Consider the following 19,073-nt stretch of genomic DNA (forward strand, 5'->3'; position numbering starts at 1 on the left):
AAAATAAAGGAATTGGGCCCACCGTTCCAATACTTTTGGAGGTGAGTGTATTCAAAGGGGTATCTCTGGAATTATAAATGTATTTCTATTTCACAAAAACTAAACATAAATGGTTCCTTGGTAGATTTAATGGTATAATTCAAATGCTTTTTTAATCTTGGAAAGGAGTAGCAACTAAAGTGTTTGAATAATTCTGAGTAACACTGGAAATGTATTTGGAACCATGTACCTCAGGTCAAACCCAGTTTCAACCTGGGCTGCATCAGCATTACTTGTTTTCTTGAAGGGCCAGTTGTTACGGTAAGACTATAAAAATCAACAACCTATTTGACTATGTTTATCATCAATTTTAGTATTCATAATAAGAAATAAAAGCAGAAGTCAAGGAAAGCTAATGGGAAAAGACATCAAAGTGTGCAACTACAGTACAATTTCTTGGTAATGAAAACAATGGTTGTATCCACAGCGCATTTCACTTTTTCCAATTATTCCCGTTTATATAATTTTGCTGTGATGATCGAGAGCAGAGACGATGGTAACTTGAGGCCTTGAGTTTAGATGTGATCTACTTAAAGTTTACATGAGAAGTGGTTAGCAAGCAATTCTGTATATTCTTGAAGTATGCAAACATTCACGCTTCTAATTTAAAGGTGCAGTGCGTAATATTTAGCCTAGTAGCATTTAGCTGAACAAACTTGGTAAAATAAAGCAAAACATTTCTAAGACGGTCTCTCTAAATAAGTCGTCTAAATTCAAAAATAGCTATTTTGAGAAAAACAACTCAGAATAAACTTTTAATTCATACATAGGGAGGGTCCCCTTCATGGATGCCGCCATCTTGGATTTTTACATGTTTCCATGGTAACATAGAGGAAAAAAGGAAAAAAAGGATAAATAAAGTTATTGTATTGTATTGTATTCACATTACAGATGCACATTAAATTTAACGAATTGCAACAGCTTCCAGCAGAGAAATGCAATCTAGAACCCACTTCTAGATGTTGATATTCAGTTTTACACACTGCGCCTTTAATGTATCAATACTGGACTGTAACAAACAAGAGTTTTCATTTCAGTAATAAAAAGGTGCTAAAGCAAATACCTACCTTCTGAAGGGTAGATGGAGCTTATTCATAGCAATACGAAGTGAAGAGATAGCAACTGTAATCATTTGACCTTAGAAATGATTGACCTCTCACACTGCATTCTTTTTAGACAAGATTTATTTTTGCTTTTTTATGGTGATGTGGCAACAGCAGCACCCAGAAGGCATTTTGTTGGACCAGCATTTACACCGTTAAGTAGAAAAAAACACAATACAAGGCTACCAGAGAACAACTGACAGAGCATTGCTTTTGAATGAGCAAAGCCAGACAATGAAATGCATGACATTAAGTTGCAGTACCTAGCTTTAACAAACAGTAAACTCAACAAAAACTGTTTCTGTCCTCTTCAACTCAAACATTATAATCCAGCAGTTACAATTATCTGTAGTATAGTGAAAAAAACTGCACTTAATTTCTTTTACTATTTGGATCCACCCATGTTTGTTTACATGTTAAAATGTATCTGTTATCTCTTTAGACATACTGCAATATTTTACATTTTCATGAATCCTGCGTATATTACCAATTATCTTCTGCACAGCCACTTTGCTTACAATTCTTCAAATCTGACATTCTTAAATATGCTCAGAGGAAGCTGAACAAAACAATCTTTAACATAAGGGCCATCAAAGCAATAAAGTAAGAGGTTTCCATCCCAAGCTCACAGCGTCATAAAATTGTCCATTCAATATCAATATTAAGCAAAATTTTGTTTTTGTCAGGAAAAATTGTGAAATGACATGCCAAGAAGGCTGATGGAGGAATTCTATTGAGAGGGGTTGCAGTCTGTTGTCTGTGTCTTCTAGAGAGCGGCTACTGCATGTTGAAGAGAAGAACAACAGAATTGAAAGACTGAAAGAGCAAGTAGCAGGACAAACAGAGGGGAAACTTATAGGCCCAAGCTCTAACAGTTAGTCAATGTCCATTTCAGGGAGCTTGTTCTCTGCTGTTCCCTGTTCTGTGCCTGCTGATGTGGCTTTGTCTGGGTTACATGGCTGATTCTCTGTTCCATCCTGCCCATTCACTGGCCCATTCTCGGTCTTCTCCTCTTTGGGGGGCTCTACTTTGGGCTTGGGTTTGGACAACACAGGGTTGCAGGCTGAATAAAGCTCCTGAAAAAGAAAATAAAATATGTAAGATATGTCAGACGAAGAGAAAGATGGGTATTTTTTTCCACCATTAGACCATGTTTCCTCTTACCGATAAGAGATTTAAAAAATTTTGAAGATTTTAAACGTTCTTTGTACAATGATGGCTTGTTTTTCCTTGTTTTTACAAAATTTCACACTTCAATGCTGTAATTAAAAATGTGCTGCTGGACTATGATACTGCAGTTCTTTGTTTTTGGCTGGCAGCTGTTCTACTGCCCGCTGTGTGGTTTTAACATTTTCAGCTGCTTGTTTAATTTTGTCTAAACCCATAAAAAAATCTTGAAATTATGAAAAACTACAGTATGCTCAGGCAACTTATGTTACAATGTCTCTTTATCCCTCCATTTATATTTCACAAGTGTGTTATTGTTAGAGTTCATCCCACAGAAAACTAAAGGCAAGGCAATTTCACATGTAAGGAGGGATGTGCCAAAGCCCTGATTGGTAACCATGCAGTGTTTTTTAAAGGTTATGTTCCATAATTGTATTCTCAGTACCTTAGTCTTGGCCTTGATCTCTGCAACTTTGACCACAGGGTCAACAGTGAGGTCCTGATTATTCTGCTGGTTCATCTTCCCATTCATCCACACCATCGCGTCGTTCACCTGCTTGTCCACCCGAGTCACCTCCAGCTCATCAAGGTGGTTGTACTGCTCTTCCTGTAAGGAGAAGCACAGCTAAGTTATGACATACTGTTTAGAGATTTTTGATGAGAAGAACTACATGCTCACAAAAGTTGCTCTTTTGCAAACTCTACAGTTACAGTAAAATTATACATACATAAAACCTAATTGGTTAAATTAGTAATATATGATGTATGGTTTGTAATATTTCAATAACTTTAGCAAAGCAGGTACTTTCATAAGTCAAAATACTTGCTATATATCGCATGCTACCTTTGCTTTGTAAGCTTCAATGATCTTCATGAACATCTGGATCTGTCTGCCAAGCTCCTCAAATGCCTTTGGCCGCTCCTGGGATTCAGTGTACCTTTCAAAAATAGGCTGGCCAATTTTCTGTGATAAAAAATCTCAAGTTTAGATGTTAAGTAAAAGCTGTGGAGACCAGGCTTATTTAACAATACATGGCATAAAACACTGGAAGTCTGGTTACCTTCAGTTCAGCCAGTTTGTCAATGTAAACTTGTTTCTGTTGGTCCTCTCCATCTTCATACAGCCAGTTTTCTGTGTCCTCCAGTTTTAATGAGAAGGTGTCACGATCCTGCATGTTTTCAAGGAAGAAATCCATCGTTTATATAAACTCCAGAGCAAGAGAACAATAACTGAAACACATCTAATTTGAGGGCTTAAACCCAGCAAAAATTAAAGATAGCACAACTTGTTTCTTTTTAAAGCAAAAATGTTTCAAAGAATTCAAGGATCATCTTTACTTACAGCCTCATTCACAAACTTTTCCAGAGCGCCGTGCAGTTTATCCCTCATCTCGTACACATACTCTTCAACGTTGTTCTTTGCATCATTCCTCTCTTTTTCTAGCTTGTCCTGCATGATCATCTTACCCTAAAGAAATCATAAATGAGCTGTTGATGATTAGTCAGTAGAAACATACACATGTCGTACTTAAGAGACATCAAACTACAAGAGGGAAGCCAAGGACAGCAAATACAAAAAGTATGTGATACATCCTCTCATACCAAGAGTTGATTCATAGTGCTTGAATGCAACTTTTATTGTAAATTATTCTACATTTTTTGTTAAAATTTTGGTAAAATCTCATTAGCAAACTCAAGTTAAAGTGTGCTATGTTTGGTAGAAATCGAATCTGCATCAAGAATGGATCTTAAAACAATGAGGCTGAAAACCTAATGGTAGGAGAACCTTTCCTACACAAGTTTATAGTAAAATGTAGTTTTAGAGTATTACATGTCATTATTTTGTAATCAGATAAAGACAGAGCCAGAATATTTTAACAAGTATTAAAGCAAATGAAAGCAGGACCACAAGTCTCACATCATGCTGCTTTAACAAAGTGCATGCTGGACATTCCTGGTGATTTTAGCACATTACCTCATTCTCCACAAACATATTTAGTGTGTCATTGGACAGCTGCCAGTGCAAATTGCTCTCTATGGGCAGCTCGACCGTCTTCGTTTTCACTTTGGGCTTCTTTGCTTGAGGGGGCTGATCATTCTTCTTCTCCTTATTGGTGTCCTCTGCTGTTGTCTGAAAGGGAAGAATATAAATCAGTCTGTGTAAATACAGCTGCCTTCATGTATGTTGAATTATATTAACATGTGCTTCATTTTTTTAATAAACCCAGTGAACTTCTTTCCTAGTGAAAACAAAAAGTGTGTACTCTTAATAGTTTTAAACATGATTTTAAAATACACAGGGAACTATTTTACATGTTTTTAGTCATTAAGTGGGCATGTATGCAAGTTTTAAATGTTAATCAAATTCTCTGTAAATATTCATGGTAAGGCTATAGTCAAAATTCATTTTGAACTAAAAAACAGAACACTTACTCTTGATTCCTTTCAGATTTCAATACAGGAGATTAGATGTGTAATGTGTGGGGATGAGAACATCCTTTGCTGAATATGAGTTATCTTATGTGAAACATGTCAGTCTACAAGTATGTTTATGTGGCGACCTATGTGCTGGGCGATAAGGCAGAAAAGCTTCAAAACAATCATTTCCCTATCATGCCAATCAAATACTTCAATGGCATGTACTGTTTTGTGCTAAAAGAACAGTTACATTGATTAAAAAAAAGTTTATTGACTTTTCTTGGCATAAAGGGTTAATATTTTATTGTACTTGCACTTTACTGGTAGTACAAATATTCCTTTTTTTAATATTTGCTGAATTAGCAATAACATCACACATTCTCCACTGGAATACCACTCTCTGTTACGTCTATAGCAGAGGTCTCAACTCCTGGCCTACAGACCACTTCCAGCCCGCCTCCTCCCTCCACCCTGCCCTGATTTCAATAAAATAAAATAAAATCTGTCCTGCAACTTTTTGGTGTGTCGTGTTTTTCTTTTCTTTTTTTTTTTTTTAAGAGTTTCTACATACCAGGTAACGCTGCCCTTTATTAGGACATTGAAATATCAAAATTTTAAAAATATCACAATTGCTTAGCCCATTTAGTTAAACCCAAAATTAACATGTCAGTGCATGTCTGGCAGTTTTGTGGCGTTATTAAGAGCAGTTATCTTGCTATGTTGTTGTTCTGCCACTTGCTAATTAGATGTCTATTTCTGGGGATGCACAAATACTGATACCAATATTGGGCACCTGCGCCGATACGAAGCCTAAGTACGTGAACTTACACTAATAAAACACTGCAGATATGGTACTCGAAGAGAAGAGTTTGTTCAATGGTATCTAAAAAACATGCTACAACATTAAAGCTGAGTTTAATGTTTAGGAAGAAGGAATTTGTGATGTAACAAGGCTATGTTTCTTGCTGCCTACTCTGTGGAGCTTTAGAAAAGCACAGCCAAACATACTCATCTACACATTTTTAACAGGGGTTTAGTGAGTTACACTGATTTATTTATTTATGCAATTGATACACCCCTTAATCAGCCAATCATTATTAAGCTTAGAGGATATTTGTGAGAAAATAAAGCAAGGTATACGTTTTTGCAGGGTTAACAAATACATAAAGCTTTTTTTGTAAAATAAAACAAGAGAATTTCAAATTCTAAAAAAAAAAAAAAAAATTAAATAAAATATATTTCTATGCTATCTTGTGCAATATGGGTATGTGCAATATATATGGGCTGTTGGTCCTTACTGGTATGTGCTTCTTTACTGGAATGTGCTAATCCATGTACCAGTGGATTTTGTGTATTTAGGTGGATTGTTGTGCTTATCACTCTTAATTTATTGATGTTATTATTATTATTATTATTATTATTATTATGGCAGCTGAATGTATGTAGCACTTGGAGTCCAAGACTAATTTCCCCAAGGGGACAAAGTGTATCGTATCATATCATCAAATTGTATATAAAACAAATGCATACTATGTTTATAGTTGTTTGCTTTTTTGGTTAAGTATAACAAAAAATATGACTGCCTGAAATAAAAAAGTGCATTTTTAGAAATTAGGCATTTTCTTATAACACTTGAAAGTTGAAACAGCCCCCCCATTCAAGATGACAGGACCAAAAATGGCCCCAAGCCAATTTGAGTTTGAGACCCCTGGCATAGAGTGAAATCACATTTAATTTTTTTCTGCACCATCTACCAAGCACTTGAAGAAAATCCTTTCTTTTATATACTATAAAAAAAAAAAACAGATGAACAGAAGGTGACTGCCTTATCCCCCAGCACAAGGTTACCTCCATCTCCTCCGTCTCTGATTTCTTGTCTCCGTTGTCTCCAGCCTGAAGTTTCTGATCCTCCTGGTCCACCTGCATTTTGTTCTGACACACGGCAACAGAAGACAAAAGACACCATACAGGCCGTGAAACATGCAAGCTTCAGCTAGTTTTATGCCAAGTCTGTATTTAGACAGTACTACTGGAGGAGGCTTCTCACTCATAGTTGATTTTTAGAGTTTAGTTAAGTTTATTTAATTTCTAATATAAAACTGAATCACACTGGTTGAATCACAATGAACATGGAGTTAATGCTACTTTATCATAAAACCCTAAAAATAATAATAAAAAAAGAAAAAACAGGACCGAAAGGGAAGCCTTAGTTTATTACAAATAACCTTTTACATTCACTTTTGTCAGCTCTCTTTAAATTTATACAGAGCAGTAAAGAAAGGAAATAATTTAGAACTAAGCATACATGCATTGTCTTCCCAAAACCTCAATCACATTAAATGTGCACTCAAGTGTTCATAATTGAGCTTTGTCATTGATATAAAAAAAAAGACTGAATTTCAGTCCAGTATTTTTATTTGAAGTTTTGGTTGATGATTTCTACTGTAGCCTTGTTTGATGCTCTTCCTTTCTGCTCATAACAGGTTGATTATCACGATTTGATCATCACTAACTCAGTTTTAATAATGTTTTGGTCGCATTTGTATGAATGATAACATTAATCACACACACAATTGTGATACTGTATCTGACAATTGAAAGAGCAGTTATGACACATAGCTCAGAAAGAAAATTTCTGAGCATCAGTGCAGTCCAACAGATGGCTCTGAAGTGCAGAAGAAGGGAGAAATAAAGACAGCCCCTTGGAGCAATGTTAAGCCTGTTAAGGCATGATCACTAGATTCCATAATGATGACATGACTACCTATTTTAAAAAGGTGCAGCTTCACTGTCTGTAAGCCAACATAATCTGAGGCCTAACACAATGTAAACAGCTAAAGAAAATAAACAAGAATATCTGTTTTCCTCTTTCTTTGTCACACGCAGACGTATCGTAAATCATTATGCCTTTCACACACACAGTACTCACCTCCTCTTCCTTTGCTGTTTGGTCTGTCTCCATTGGCTCCTCTCCTTCTGCTGTTTTCAAGACCTCAACGAGTGAGGCGCCTGACACGCTGAAGATGCCATGAACATTGACCCGCACTTTCACCTTCACCTTTGCACTCTCCCCAGATGTCTGAGGAACCACATTCTGGACCATAAATTGGCCTTGAGGGTCACACACACGTCAGAAATGAGATGAGATTATGTGAAATAAGTGAACATGACCACATCAGAGTTATAAAAGGAAATGCAGTTGGAAAGTAAACTGAGTCATGGGCTGAATACAGCAGATTTCTGTATGAAAAACCATGCAATTATTTGGGAGCTATATAAGGTTTTAAATCCTTGTTTCATAGCTGATTGATCAGAAGAGAAATCAGAGTAGGAGCATACACCTAATTTCTAAATTAATGGTTACTAAGAAATCTTTGGACTTAAGCTTGTTTTGCAAAGCATGTACTGAACTAACACGTTAGTAAGCATGATTCTAGAAAGCATATTTCATATATAACTCCACCCTTTTGTATACAAAAAGAAACAAGTAAATAGCATAGACATGTTGTCTTTATTGATCTGTGTTTCTTTCTGAAGTAGAACTCACAGTACCTATTGTGCTGCTGGGGTAAGGCAGCTCCTTCGGGTTGTTGTAGTAAGCTTCAAGGTTGAAGGGCTCCTTACGGAAGAAGGTCAAAACTTTGGAGAAGGGAGCAGCATGGTTCTTTGGGAATACCTCACAATCACTGTTAAAAAAAAAACAAAAGATGATAATGAGACACAATCTCATGAATTACAGATACAGGAATACTGTCTTGCTGTGCACCTACACCTGCACAGGCTTCTGTAAATCTTCAGCATGCTTTTGATCTAGTCCAAGATCAGCTTAGCCAGCTGCAGCTTGTTCTAAATGTAGATGAAACTAAACTTCTGTTGTTTACATCTTCAAGAGCAACAAAAGGAACACTGTCTGAGAAAACTGTTACTCAAGATGGTCAAGAAATTGAGTTTGTATCTTCTTTTAAGTATTTGGGGTTCTCACTCGATGAAAACTTGTCTTTTAAAATGCACATTTAGTATGTTGCTAGAAAGCTGAAGGCTTTACTTGGTCTTTACTACAGAAACACGACCTGTTTTTCTTTTATGGTCAAAAAGAGACTGGTCTAGTCTAGCTTTTTACCTATTCTTGATTATGATGTTTTGTGATTTTTTGTACATGAATGCTTCTGCTCAGAGTCTTCATATGTTGGACAGTGTATCATGGAGCACTGAGATTTATCACAAACTGCAGATTTCTGACGCGCCATTGTTCTGTATACTCTAAAGTCAGTTGGACTTCTTTAGGGACACGTCGTCTTGATTATCTCTCCTCTTTTTTAATCTTGAAAGATGGATTACACAACCTGAGATCATTGAACCTTGTGCAGTTTGTTGTTCCCAGAGTACGAACCAAATTGGGAAGGAAGGCTTTTAGGTTTTCTGAACCTTTTGCTTGGAATAATCTGCAGAATTAATTTAAACTTCAGATTTTGGAGTCTTTCAATGTTTTTAAAATGCAGTGAAAACTTTTGAATCCAAATCGTCTGAATGTCACTGCTATTACTGATGACTTACAATTGTTTCCTATTAGTTCATTTGTACTGTATGAGTCTGAGTGTACTGTTTGATGAAACTGTGTATCGCTGCCATTCTTGGTCAGGTCTCTCTTGAAAAAGAGATCTTTTGCTCTCAATGGGGCAAACTTGGTTGGATACAGGTTAAATAAAAAATAAAAATATCTAATGCAATTAAGGTCCATCTTAAGTGCATTATGTTGTTTTTTAATCATGATTAATTACATACTTTATTGTGCCTCTCAGGCTAGACCACAAAAACACCTCCCTGCAGCCCTAGTGATGCAAAATAATTTTACCACTGCTTCTTAATGTCTCATTGCATTTTAAAAAACCTCACAGACAACTTAGACAAGTGAAACGTACTCTGTACCTTGTTTTATTAAACATCTACCTTAACAATTTACTGTTCTCTTATTTCCTTTTCAAATAATAACAGTCCCTTTTCTAAGGTTAAGTTCATTTCATAATCTTTAATCTAGCCAAAGATCTTAAAAAAATAAAAGCAGATCCCTTAAATAAATAATAAATACAAAATTGTATAATCTCTAAAGTTAAAAAAGGGGAGATTGATTGTGATTAAGTACAGAAATTCTGGGATCCATTGTCATGACTCAGATATTTGAAAAAGGCTTTATAATAGGCAGAAAAGCAGGTAGAATTTTTCTCCCATGTGGTACAAATGGACTGGGAGTGTGCAGGTGTGGCAGAAAAGCCAGCAGGTACAAGTACATGTGTCTGAATAGACAATGAAAGCAGGTGGGTGTGGTGTTTCAACAGTCCTGTTCAGACATCTAATGTTGTCTTTACTGCAGGTTTTTGGACAAATTTACACTGGAGTTGGACATATCAAACTTAAATGATCATGGGATTTAAGACATTTTAATACTGCAATGTCTTATGTGATTATTCTTAAACCCCATGAAATCTAAACCACTGCTACCCATAGAAGAAGGCATGGCAAGGCAAGAAGCATAATGTTTGGATTAACAGGTGGGATAAATTCTCCTGTACTTCTTGTGAGACACAAAAATGTTAAAATGTATCTCTTGCCCCGATTTGCGGTTCTCAGAGGTCAGTAAGAGAGACTGTACCTCAGTCCCTCCTCTGCAGCTGAGTTCCATTTTAGGGAGATGGGGTAAGGGACAACATCTGTGATCGAGAACTCTCTGACTTTGAATGCTGGTGACAGGATTGCACACTGAGGGAAAAGGGAGAAGAATACATTAGAGGACTAATAAAATGCTCAAAGCCTGATTGAAAATCACTTATCCACTTGAATGCTATATTTCTAGACAAACCAGAAAAAAGACTTGGCTAATGAAATGGGCAAGAGAACATGTTTGGTATTTTTAACTGTAATAATTACAAAAAAATGGCTTGCTCCAAAACACTTTCACATGTTTTAACACGTATCCTTCAACATCTCTTCCCACTTCTCTACCACAGCTGCCAGCCAACTGAGCCTGCTGTGTGAGTCACTAACAGGACCAAATTGTTGGTCGAGCCAGGTGAGCCGTACCTGCAGAGCGCAGCCTCTGGCCACAGCCTCGTCTGCATTGAGAGTGGTGCTCAGCTCTTTGCCGAAGAATTTGCTGATTCGCTCTTTGATGGCAGGGATTCTAGAGGCTCCTCCAACAATCTCCACAGCATAGATGTCCTCCTTTTTCAGCTCTAGATACAGAAAATACAAAACAGTTTATAGAGTCATGGCTCTGCTTTTCAATTTTAGTACTCAAATAAAAGCTCTAAAAGCACATGGGTTAAAAAGATACGCTTACTGTAAATAAATGTGTCTATATGTTTACTACAATTTTCCTTTGGCTCATTACCAACATTCAACTGTGAAATCATTGCGTGAAATGAAGCAGAAGAAGACAGCTGTGCAGTCTGAGGGAAGATCACAAGACTAAAGCACATCTATGTGAGTGATCACGTGCTAATGTGGGGTAGTCCAGCTGCTTTTGGAGACATTTATACTCACTGGCTTGTTCCATGACACTGCGAAGGGGACCCTCGACTTTGGCCAACAGCCCCGCGCACATCTCCTCAAATTGTCCTCTGAGGATACACGATCATAGATTATTAATAGACTCACACACATAAGATCTATGTTGTAACTGTTAAGTAATGAGCCTCATCATTGGTGTAATTTTATATCTCACCTATTAAGTTTACCAGAAACATCTATGTCATTCATGAAGCACTCAATGTTGAGGGGCAGGTCTGAGGAGTTGGCGCTCATCAGCTTTTTGAGCTTTTCGCACTCTTGGTAGAGTCGGCCAAGCGCCCTGGGTTTAGACTTGACATCCAACTTGTACTTCTTTTTAAACTCTTCGCAGAAGTGGCTGACCAGGATGTCGTCAAAGTCCTTCCCACCAAGTTCTGAATCGAACGCTGTAGCGAGGATCTGAAGGCAGAAGATGAAGGAGGTAAAGAATTAATGTGGTGGAAAATTATCAAACCATTGGACTAATGTTTCATATTGCTGCATATCTCCATCGCTTCATTATAAGATATTCTAAAACGTTTGTGCCCTACATGCCTGCTTATCTCTTAAAATCATATATTTCAACTACTTCATCTTGATTGCTCCATTACACAAAAGGGTAAAATGTCAGGAAATTTGAATTAATCAAATAAATGCTGCTTTAAAAGGTACATTAATGTATTTTCACTTCATGTTTTAATCTTGTTTTCAATATGAACAGTACAAATAAGCAAAGTTACTGAACGAGTGATTACAATATATTAGCAGCATGATAATATCAAGCCCTAAAACATTTCCCCTTCAGTAACCCTTTTCAAAATGGACACAAATTATTCATAACTCACCTTGAGCTTTCCCTTGTTAAAGGCACAAACTGACACCTGGTAACCTGAGTGTCCCACATCTACAAACACCACTGTCCTGGGCTTCTCTTCTGGAGCTGGCAGGTCCTGCTTGTAGATGCCATATGCAAGAGTCACTGCAACAAACAAGCAGGGCCCCCTGTTAGTGTGAGTTCTCTTCATTTGATCTGATCAACAGTAAAGTGTCATCCACTATGAATGCATGTAAATTAAATGTCTCTATGATAAGTTCTGTACCCAATGGGAAAGTAAGGAACTAAAACATAAATTAGACCTTTAGCCTGTTTCTGAAGATATACTGTAGCTTGACTGTGACATGTTTTCATGGATTTATAGCTTTAGCATAGCTCAACCCAGGGTAGTTTTGCTCAGCAATGACTCATAGGCTAAATTTTGGCATATGCCTGGCAAGTAGTGGACAGTTAGACACTTTCTTATAGCTCATTTTACTGAGACTACTGCTCAAGGAGATATATTAAAATATATCTCTCACAAAGTAACACAGAGATCCAGGACAGGTTAAATACTGCTTGAGATACTGTGTGTCCTGCATAGATGATACTGTTCTAATGTACCTGCAGTGTTTTCATTCATTAGCCGTAGACAGTTGAGGCCTGCGATCTGAGCTGCATCCATGACAGATCTTCTCTCAGCATCAGTGAAATAACTCGGGACCTTGGAAGTAAAAGCAACAGGTTTTCACATAAGTGAGATTTACAAGGTGAAAATAGTTTCAACAACCTCAGATTGAGATTCACTAATGACTGAAAATATAACCACACAAACACTTATGGGTCTCTATGAGTACTCATGATGAGTTGCCTGGGTTTTATGATAGTTCGGATATGTTAGTTGTAATCTTTTGGTTTTATGGTTTGATTTTGAGTCCTTATGTTGTTGGTTAGCTGGGGTTATTTTGTGTTTGGGTTCTTGCTTTGTTGCAATGTATGAATGCTATTTTTATAAACACAGCACTGGAATAAGATATTGATAATGATGCCAAAGAAGTCTGTAAGTAATTCCCGACATCATAAGATGCCTGGCAAATGTTAACAAGTCAGTTACTCCGGGTGCAAAACAAAACATCTCCTTGTGGAAAAGCTCAAAGGCTAAATTTAGCTATTGGCAACAGTAATAATAACATGTTATCTATCTCCAAGGCTGATGTAAACGGTAGATTTAGGCCTAGTGAGAGCAAAAGTCTCTCTGTGTAAGATCTGTGATGTTACATAACAGATGCTGTTGGTGAATTCATACACTCAACATAGTAAGAAAGACTCTCACATGCACACACCCCACTCTTCACCTCACAAGATGCAACAGAGGAAATGCATCTGCCATGTATGACATCTGGTGTAGAGCTCAGAGCTCAAAATGACACATGAACAGGTGGTGAGACATTTTACACCTTGACGGAAGCATTCAAGATGCATTTTTACATCCCATATGACTTCAGAATGCAAGATGCTGACTTCAATTGTTGCCACAGTATGTAAATGAAATGCAGTGGGATATTTAAACATAGTTTGAAAAGGATCTTACAACAAAAGTTACACAATGGAGTCAGAAATCTATTCAAGCAGTTAAATGGATTTTGTACATTCTGCTGAAGCTGTTAAACCACTGCACATAGTGTCTGCACTTTTTCTTACCGAGATGACACAGTCTGCAACGGGTTTTTTCAGTGCACTTTCAGCAGTCTCCTTAAGCTTGGTCAGCAGCATGCCAGTGACCTGCTCAATGCTGAACACTCGCTCCTCCTCCATGTACATCACCTGGAGTTGACAAGAATAAGACGACAGTTATTCTAGACAGAAAGAGTTGAGATGTCTATGGAAACTGTATGCACACTATTTTTAATTTAATTTTGGAAAAATGTGATAGTGATTCAATATAATGTGTTGAATAGACTGAAAACTAATATCACAAGCCCCCACAAGACCATAAAACAGTTAATAAGTAATATAATATGTTAATATGCAATCAGAGATCTTTTTGACTGCAAGACGTGATTTTGCAGGCAGCAGTATTTTTTTCTCTTAATTTGTTTTTCCTTGTGCTCTACTTTGTCTTCAGGACTTACTTTAATTATTTCCACTGGGACACAAAATGATGCCAGGCTGTGCTTTCGTGGAAGCAAGGCTTTGTAATATGTGTACTTGGGGATGTTTTCTCAGTCCCAGACTACTTCAGTTTATCTATGATAGCAATATTACAGCAGATGCAGCATAATTTTATAATCTTACTTTTATACCAGTGGATCCAGAGGGCATCTGTGCCAGATCGTACACCAAGTTAGTCTTGGCTGACTGGACGTATGGGTCTGAAAATGCCCTGCCATGAAATCGCTTAAAACCCTGCACTGTGTTCCGACAGTTGGTCACCACCTGGGAGGGACGCAGGAGGTAAAAGAGGAGGAAATGAAGGAAAGTTTAGTTGGAAAAATGAGAAATAACCTTGGTGTTTTTCCCAATTTTAAGACTTTTATTACAAGAGATTTAACAGGGTCACATTAATTATTTTTACCTGGCTTTTGGCGGCTGCTCCAATAGCTCGGTTTCTTGGTCCAAATGATACAAATGACCTGGAGGACAAAAAAACAAAAGGTTAAGTTACTGAAGCAAGATGAACAAGTTATTATTATAGTTTTAGATAACAAGCTTTGTATGCTGGAGGCACAAAAATCTATAAAAGTAAATTAAGAAATAAACTTTCAACTTCCCGACAACAGGTACATTTGAATTTCTCTGATAAACATTGTATTATTTGTGAATACATCTTTAGTCTTGTTAGACTTGTTTTTTTTTTTTTTTTTTTGCTGGGTAAGTGATTACATAATCTCATGCCTACACATGACAGGACAATTCAGAGCCCAACCCTCATCGACTGGATAGACTTTTCCAATGTGTGCACCAGCAACAACGACAGTTTATTGTAGTGATATGAAAGAAAATGTGTAAATGATCAGTATGTCATCTTTCTTAATTATTTGGCTAGAACAGTGGTTAATATAAAGGGGATCCTTCAAAGTGTAGAGGACTTACACTCATCTTAATAGTTAACAGAGCAAGGTATAAAACCTGCCTGAGATGGGGTGACTTGTCGACTTAGTCTAAACATGTCTGTTATCATCCCCATCAACCACAGGTGTCAAAGCTACCATCACTATTAACCAGTTTGTGATGTGTAAGAGGGCTCACAGCAGCAAAGTTTATTTTAATACATTGGCTCACTGTAGAATTGACAACAAAGAAGCCTGGAGAAGATTTGTGTGAAATCAGACGTGATGTTCTTTGCTCATATGAGTGCTTGGGGGGAAATGATGATCCAAAGCAAGGATATAAATGACAAAACCCTGAAAATATTTTCGAGAACCCTTCAAGGCAGCCGTAGACAAGATTTTGGTAGAGCTTATGAAAGGCATACTCTATTTTTGTATCAAACAGTGTTTTTTTATTCAATTTTAAAATCAACATTTATAAAACATCCTTATCCCAACAAAGTTATGCAAGTTCTACATACTACATGTTTTATTTGACCAGTAGCACAAATTTGAAACTATTATATATTTACAAGTTTTATATTGCCCTTGCTGTATGCATTTGACTTTTTAACCAGATCAAAGCTGATGTCATTCTCTCCACTCATAATGCATAAAAGTACTAATATTGGGGACATTATAAGGATGTGAAATACAAGTGTGGGCTCAACTGGCTGTTATTCTTAATGTTTATATTTCACAAAAGTGGTAATATTGAGAATGTTAGGAAATGTGAAATACAAAAACAGGTTCAACTGGAGCTGTAAGCTGTATATTTCTTTTCATATTACTAAGTGTTAATATAGAGGACGTCGCAGACAACTGAATTGAGATGGAATGCATTAAAACACACTTAATTTATTAAATCCAAGTGCTTCTTACTGTATGTTCTTATATAATACAACTGTTTTTCTTAATAGTATCACAATATATTGCAATATATCCTTTGGTCAGCCCTGTATCGGTATATGACGGTATCGTATCCCATGATTCTTGCCAATACACAGCCCTATTATTAAAGTACACTGTTTAGTGATTAATATATGGAGTGTCATTTCTTTTCTTTTTTTACCACTTCCATACTGTAATCAACAAGTCATCAGAAATCAGGGTCAAATCATCAAGTTTTTTTAATTTTCTAAAAAATGGGAACTTTTGAGTTATTATTGTTTAAAAGAAAAGAATCTGTGATATTTGTTACCATTATGATATCCTAAATGAACTATAGATCTTATTTAAATTAGTTTGTAAGTTTATGAACTCAACAAAAATCCCAATTTAACAACGTCACTAAGTTATTACATACATAAAGGCTGTTAAATGCATTTCTCATCAACTGCTTGGTGTTGCTTTTTTATTTAAAAATTATATCCTTTCTGACGTTTTTTGGTAAAGAATTTCAATACTGGTACCAATCACCATTAAAACGACTGTCAATGGGAATCAGCACATTACATTTTTTCAAAGTATTATAGATAACAGTAAATATTTCTTTTAAAATAAGCTAAATGATTGTAAAACTGAAAATAACATCTACCTGTGTAAGGCGCAACCTCATATATATAAGAACAGCCATAATATGTTCTAATTTTAGACCTTTTGCTTGTCCTCCTCAATTTAAAAAAAATATAAAATAAAAAAAGACTCACAACAAACAATCAATCTAAAACTATTTATCATGGAAAAATACAAAAAAGCATTGTAAAATATCGGCAAGTCTCGTTAAATATATCTTTTATTAGGATAAAGTCTACTGAGTTGTGATAAAGAATCATATGTTTAGCTCATTGACTATGTCGGCATAGTAGCACCTGTAGACCTGTCAGAAACTAATGACAGCCAATCCCATTAAAATTCATGTTTATTTTACTTGGATGTACTATTAGCAACTGGACCTACAGAAAGAACCATTGTAGGTACAAAGTGTGCCGCGATAGGCCTTAAAAACAAGACTCTGGTGAAAAAGTAGTTTTTTACATAAATGGTTCTGTAAATAAAATATACCAAATATGTAAACAATATGCAAGCGTCTCATGGAGAGTCATTAAACATTTGAAAGCCGAAAAATTGCTAGAATATTCCAACAAGCGATTGGTTGCTATCGTCATCGTACAGAATAGTACGTAAGGCGCTTGATTTGACACACGAGCCACACCGGCTGATGGGAGCCTTCGCCTTTAACAGAGAACAGAGTAGCAGTAAATAGAACGTGGGGGAACACCGCCCGCTTTTGTTGGCCTGGCAACTAAAGCCCGACTCCAAACCGAGCAGTACCGTTGATATAAAACACTGAGCTTAGCTAAGAAGCTAGCTCCATGGTTGTGGGAATGAGCTGGAAAACCCAAATTATTTCCAAATGGACCGATGTTCTCTATGAAAACGTTCCGAACCATTTCACTAAGAGTGAGTGGTAAAAGTTTAAATAAAAATCTGATCGCCAAAAGACACAGGTATGCAAGTTAAGCTTACGATAAGTTAGCCAGGCAGTGAAGTAGCATTCACGTGCATTGCCTGACACCGGCGAGACACCGACGGGAGAACATAACAGCTCTGTTCTCCAACTGTTTCCTCAGAAGTCAAATATGTTGTGTTTATATTAAAAATACTTACGGTGTGCATCTGTCGCTGTACTCGTTGGCAACTGTTTCAATTCCACCGGCTCGGGCTACCGCTACATAGCAGCTTTGGAAACCCAAGTCAAATCCCACCACTGACATCTTCAGCAATACGAATGTCTTCTGGCAAAAACGTTTTCAACAGTTTCACTTATAAAAGTAACCAAATACACGGATTCTTTTTAAGAATAGTGTTAGTCAATAGAGCAGCTCTGTTGCGCCGTGTTTAGTAGGGTTTCTTCAAGTCATAATCCACACACCGCTGATTATTACCGGTGTCTCTGATCTGTGCTGGCAAGCTGCAGCAGCAAGGTGGTTACAGACTTCTCGGGTCTTCCGCCTTTATCGCGAGATTTGCACTGTTCTAGATGTCTCTGGACATTTCTTCGCTATTCTCCAGACTTTGGTGGAAATGTCTTGAAGTTCACGTCATTTTCTTGGAAAAATTCGGGGCTTATGACACACTGACATTTCTAGAATCTTATAGAAATAATATAAAGGAAATAAATCAGCCATTACTAATTTTTATATGAGCCCTGGGATTATCATGGGTGGCAAAACAAAAATAGCTCCTGGCATAATAGTGTTGAATGCATTATGCGATATTTTACAGGTCAATCATACCGGTTATTTCGTGAGTAAACCAAACACAAATCCAGATGTAAAATTTTGCCCATGGTTAGGCTATTAAAACACTAATTACCTCTGCAAACGTAAACATAGCAAACTTTAAGTAAGTCAGTAAGTAAAACTTCACGTATATAGCGCTTTTAAAACACTCATTTACAAAGTGCTTCACAAAAAAAAAAAAAAAAAAGTAATTCTGCACATGTCTAAGCACTTGTAAACCCATGCTTTTAAAAGTGCTATACAAATTAAAGTTATTAATAAAACTAAGAACAGATAATCAACAAAAGTAAAAAATTAAATCACATCTTATTTCATGTCATCAAACAGGACATAATAAGAATACACTACAACTTTAACACTGATCTTAAATAAAACTTAAATAAAACAGGTTTTATTTTAAACTAATATAAATACATTAATCTATTTTTAATGAAATGGATATCATTAATGATTTATTTTGAATTTCAATACCTTCATTTAGTCTAGCAAAAGCAGCTTGTATTGAATAATCACAGTGCTAACACTGATATTGTGCCAGTGTAGTTATTTATTCTATATTAATGGCAAAGAAATGTTTCCATTGTAATCTAGGCAACAAGCCTGTCCAAAAATCTACAAGACTTGTCCTCTTTAAATCAGCCAAACATAAGGGAAA

At 36.5% G+C, this 19,073-nt stretch overlaps 1 protein-coding gene across 1 annotated transcript; it reads right to left on the reverse strand.

Annotated features, from left to right (window-relative positions):
* Window positions 1–1,205: 1,205 nt before the first annotated feature.
* Window positions 1,206–18,094, reverse strand: hspa4a (heat shock protein 4a). Its single transcript, XM_041801295.1, has 19 exons — window positions 17,784–18,094; window positions 14,660–14,717; window positions 14,380–14,520; window positions 13,786–13,908; window positions 12,709–12,808; window positions 12,116–12,249; window positions 11,446–11,690; window positions 11,265–11,341; window positions 10,803–10,954; window positions 10,375–10,481; window positions 8,280–8,413; window positions 7,657–7,838; window positions 6,576–6,659; window positions 4,285–4,440; window positions 3,652–3,777; window positions 3,371–3,478; window positions 3,154–3,273; window positions 2,755–2,916; window positions 1,206–2,218 (listed from the first exon to the last, which is right to left on the reverse strand). Exons 1-19 carry the CDS (start codon window positions 17,888–17,890, stop codon window positions 2,018–2,020), a joined length of 2,517 nt encoding a protein of 838 aa, XP_041657229.1. The 5' UTR covers window positions 17,891–18,094; the 3' UTR covers window positions 1,206–2,017.
* Between the last annotated feature and the right edge of the window lie 979 nt (window positions 18,095–19,073).

The sequence above is a fragment of the Cheilinus undulatus genome, linkage group 12, assembly GCF_018320785.1.
Source record: "Cheilinus undulatus linkage group 12, ASM1832078v1, whole genome shotgun sequence".
In the NCBI taxonomy this organism is placed as follows: domain Eukaryota; kingdom Metazoa; phylum Chordata; class Actinopteri; order Labriformes; family Labridae; genus Cheilinus; species Cheilinus undulatus.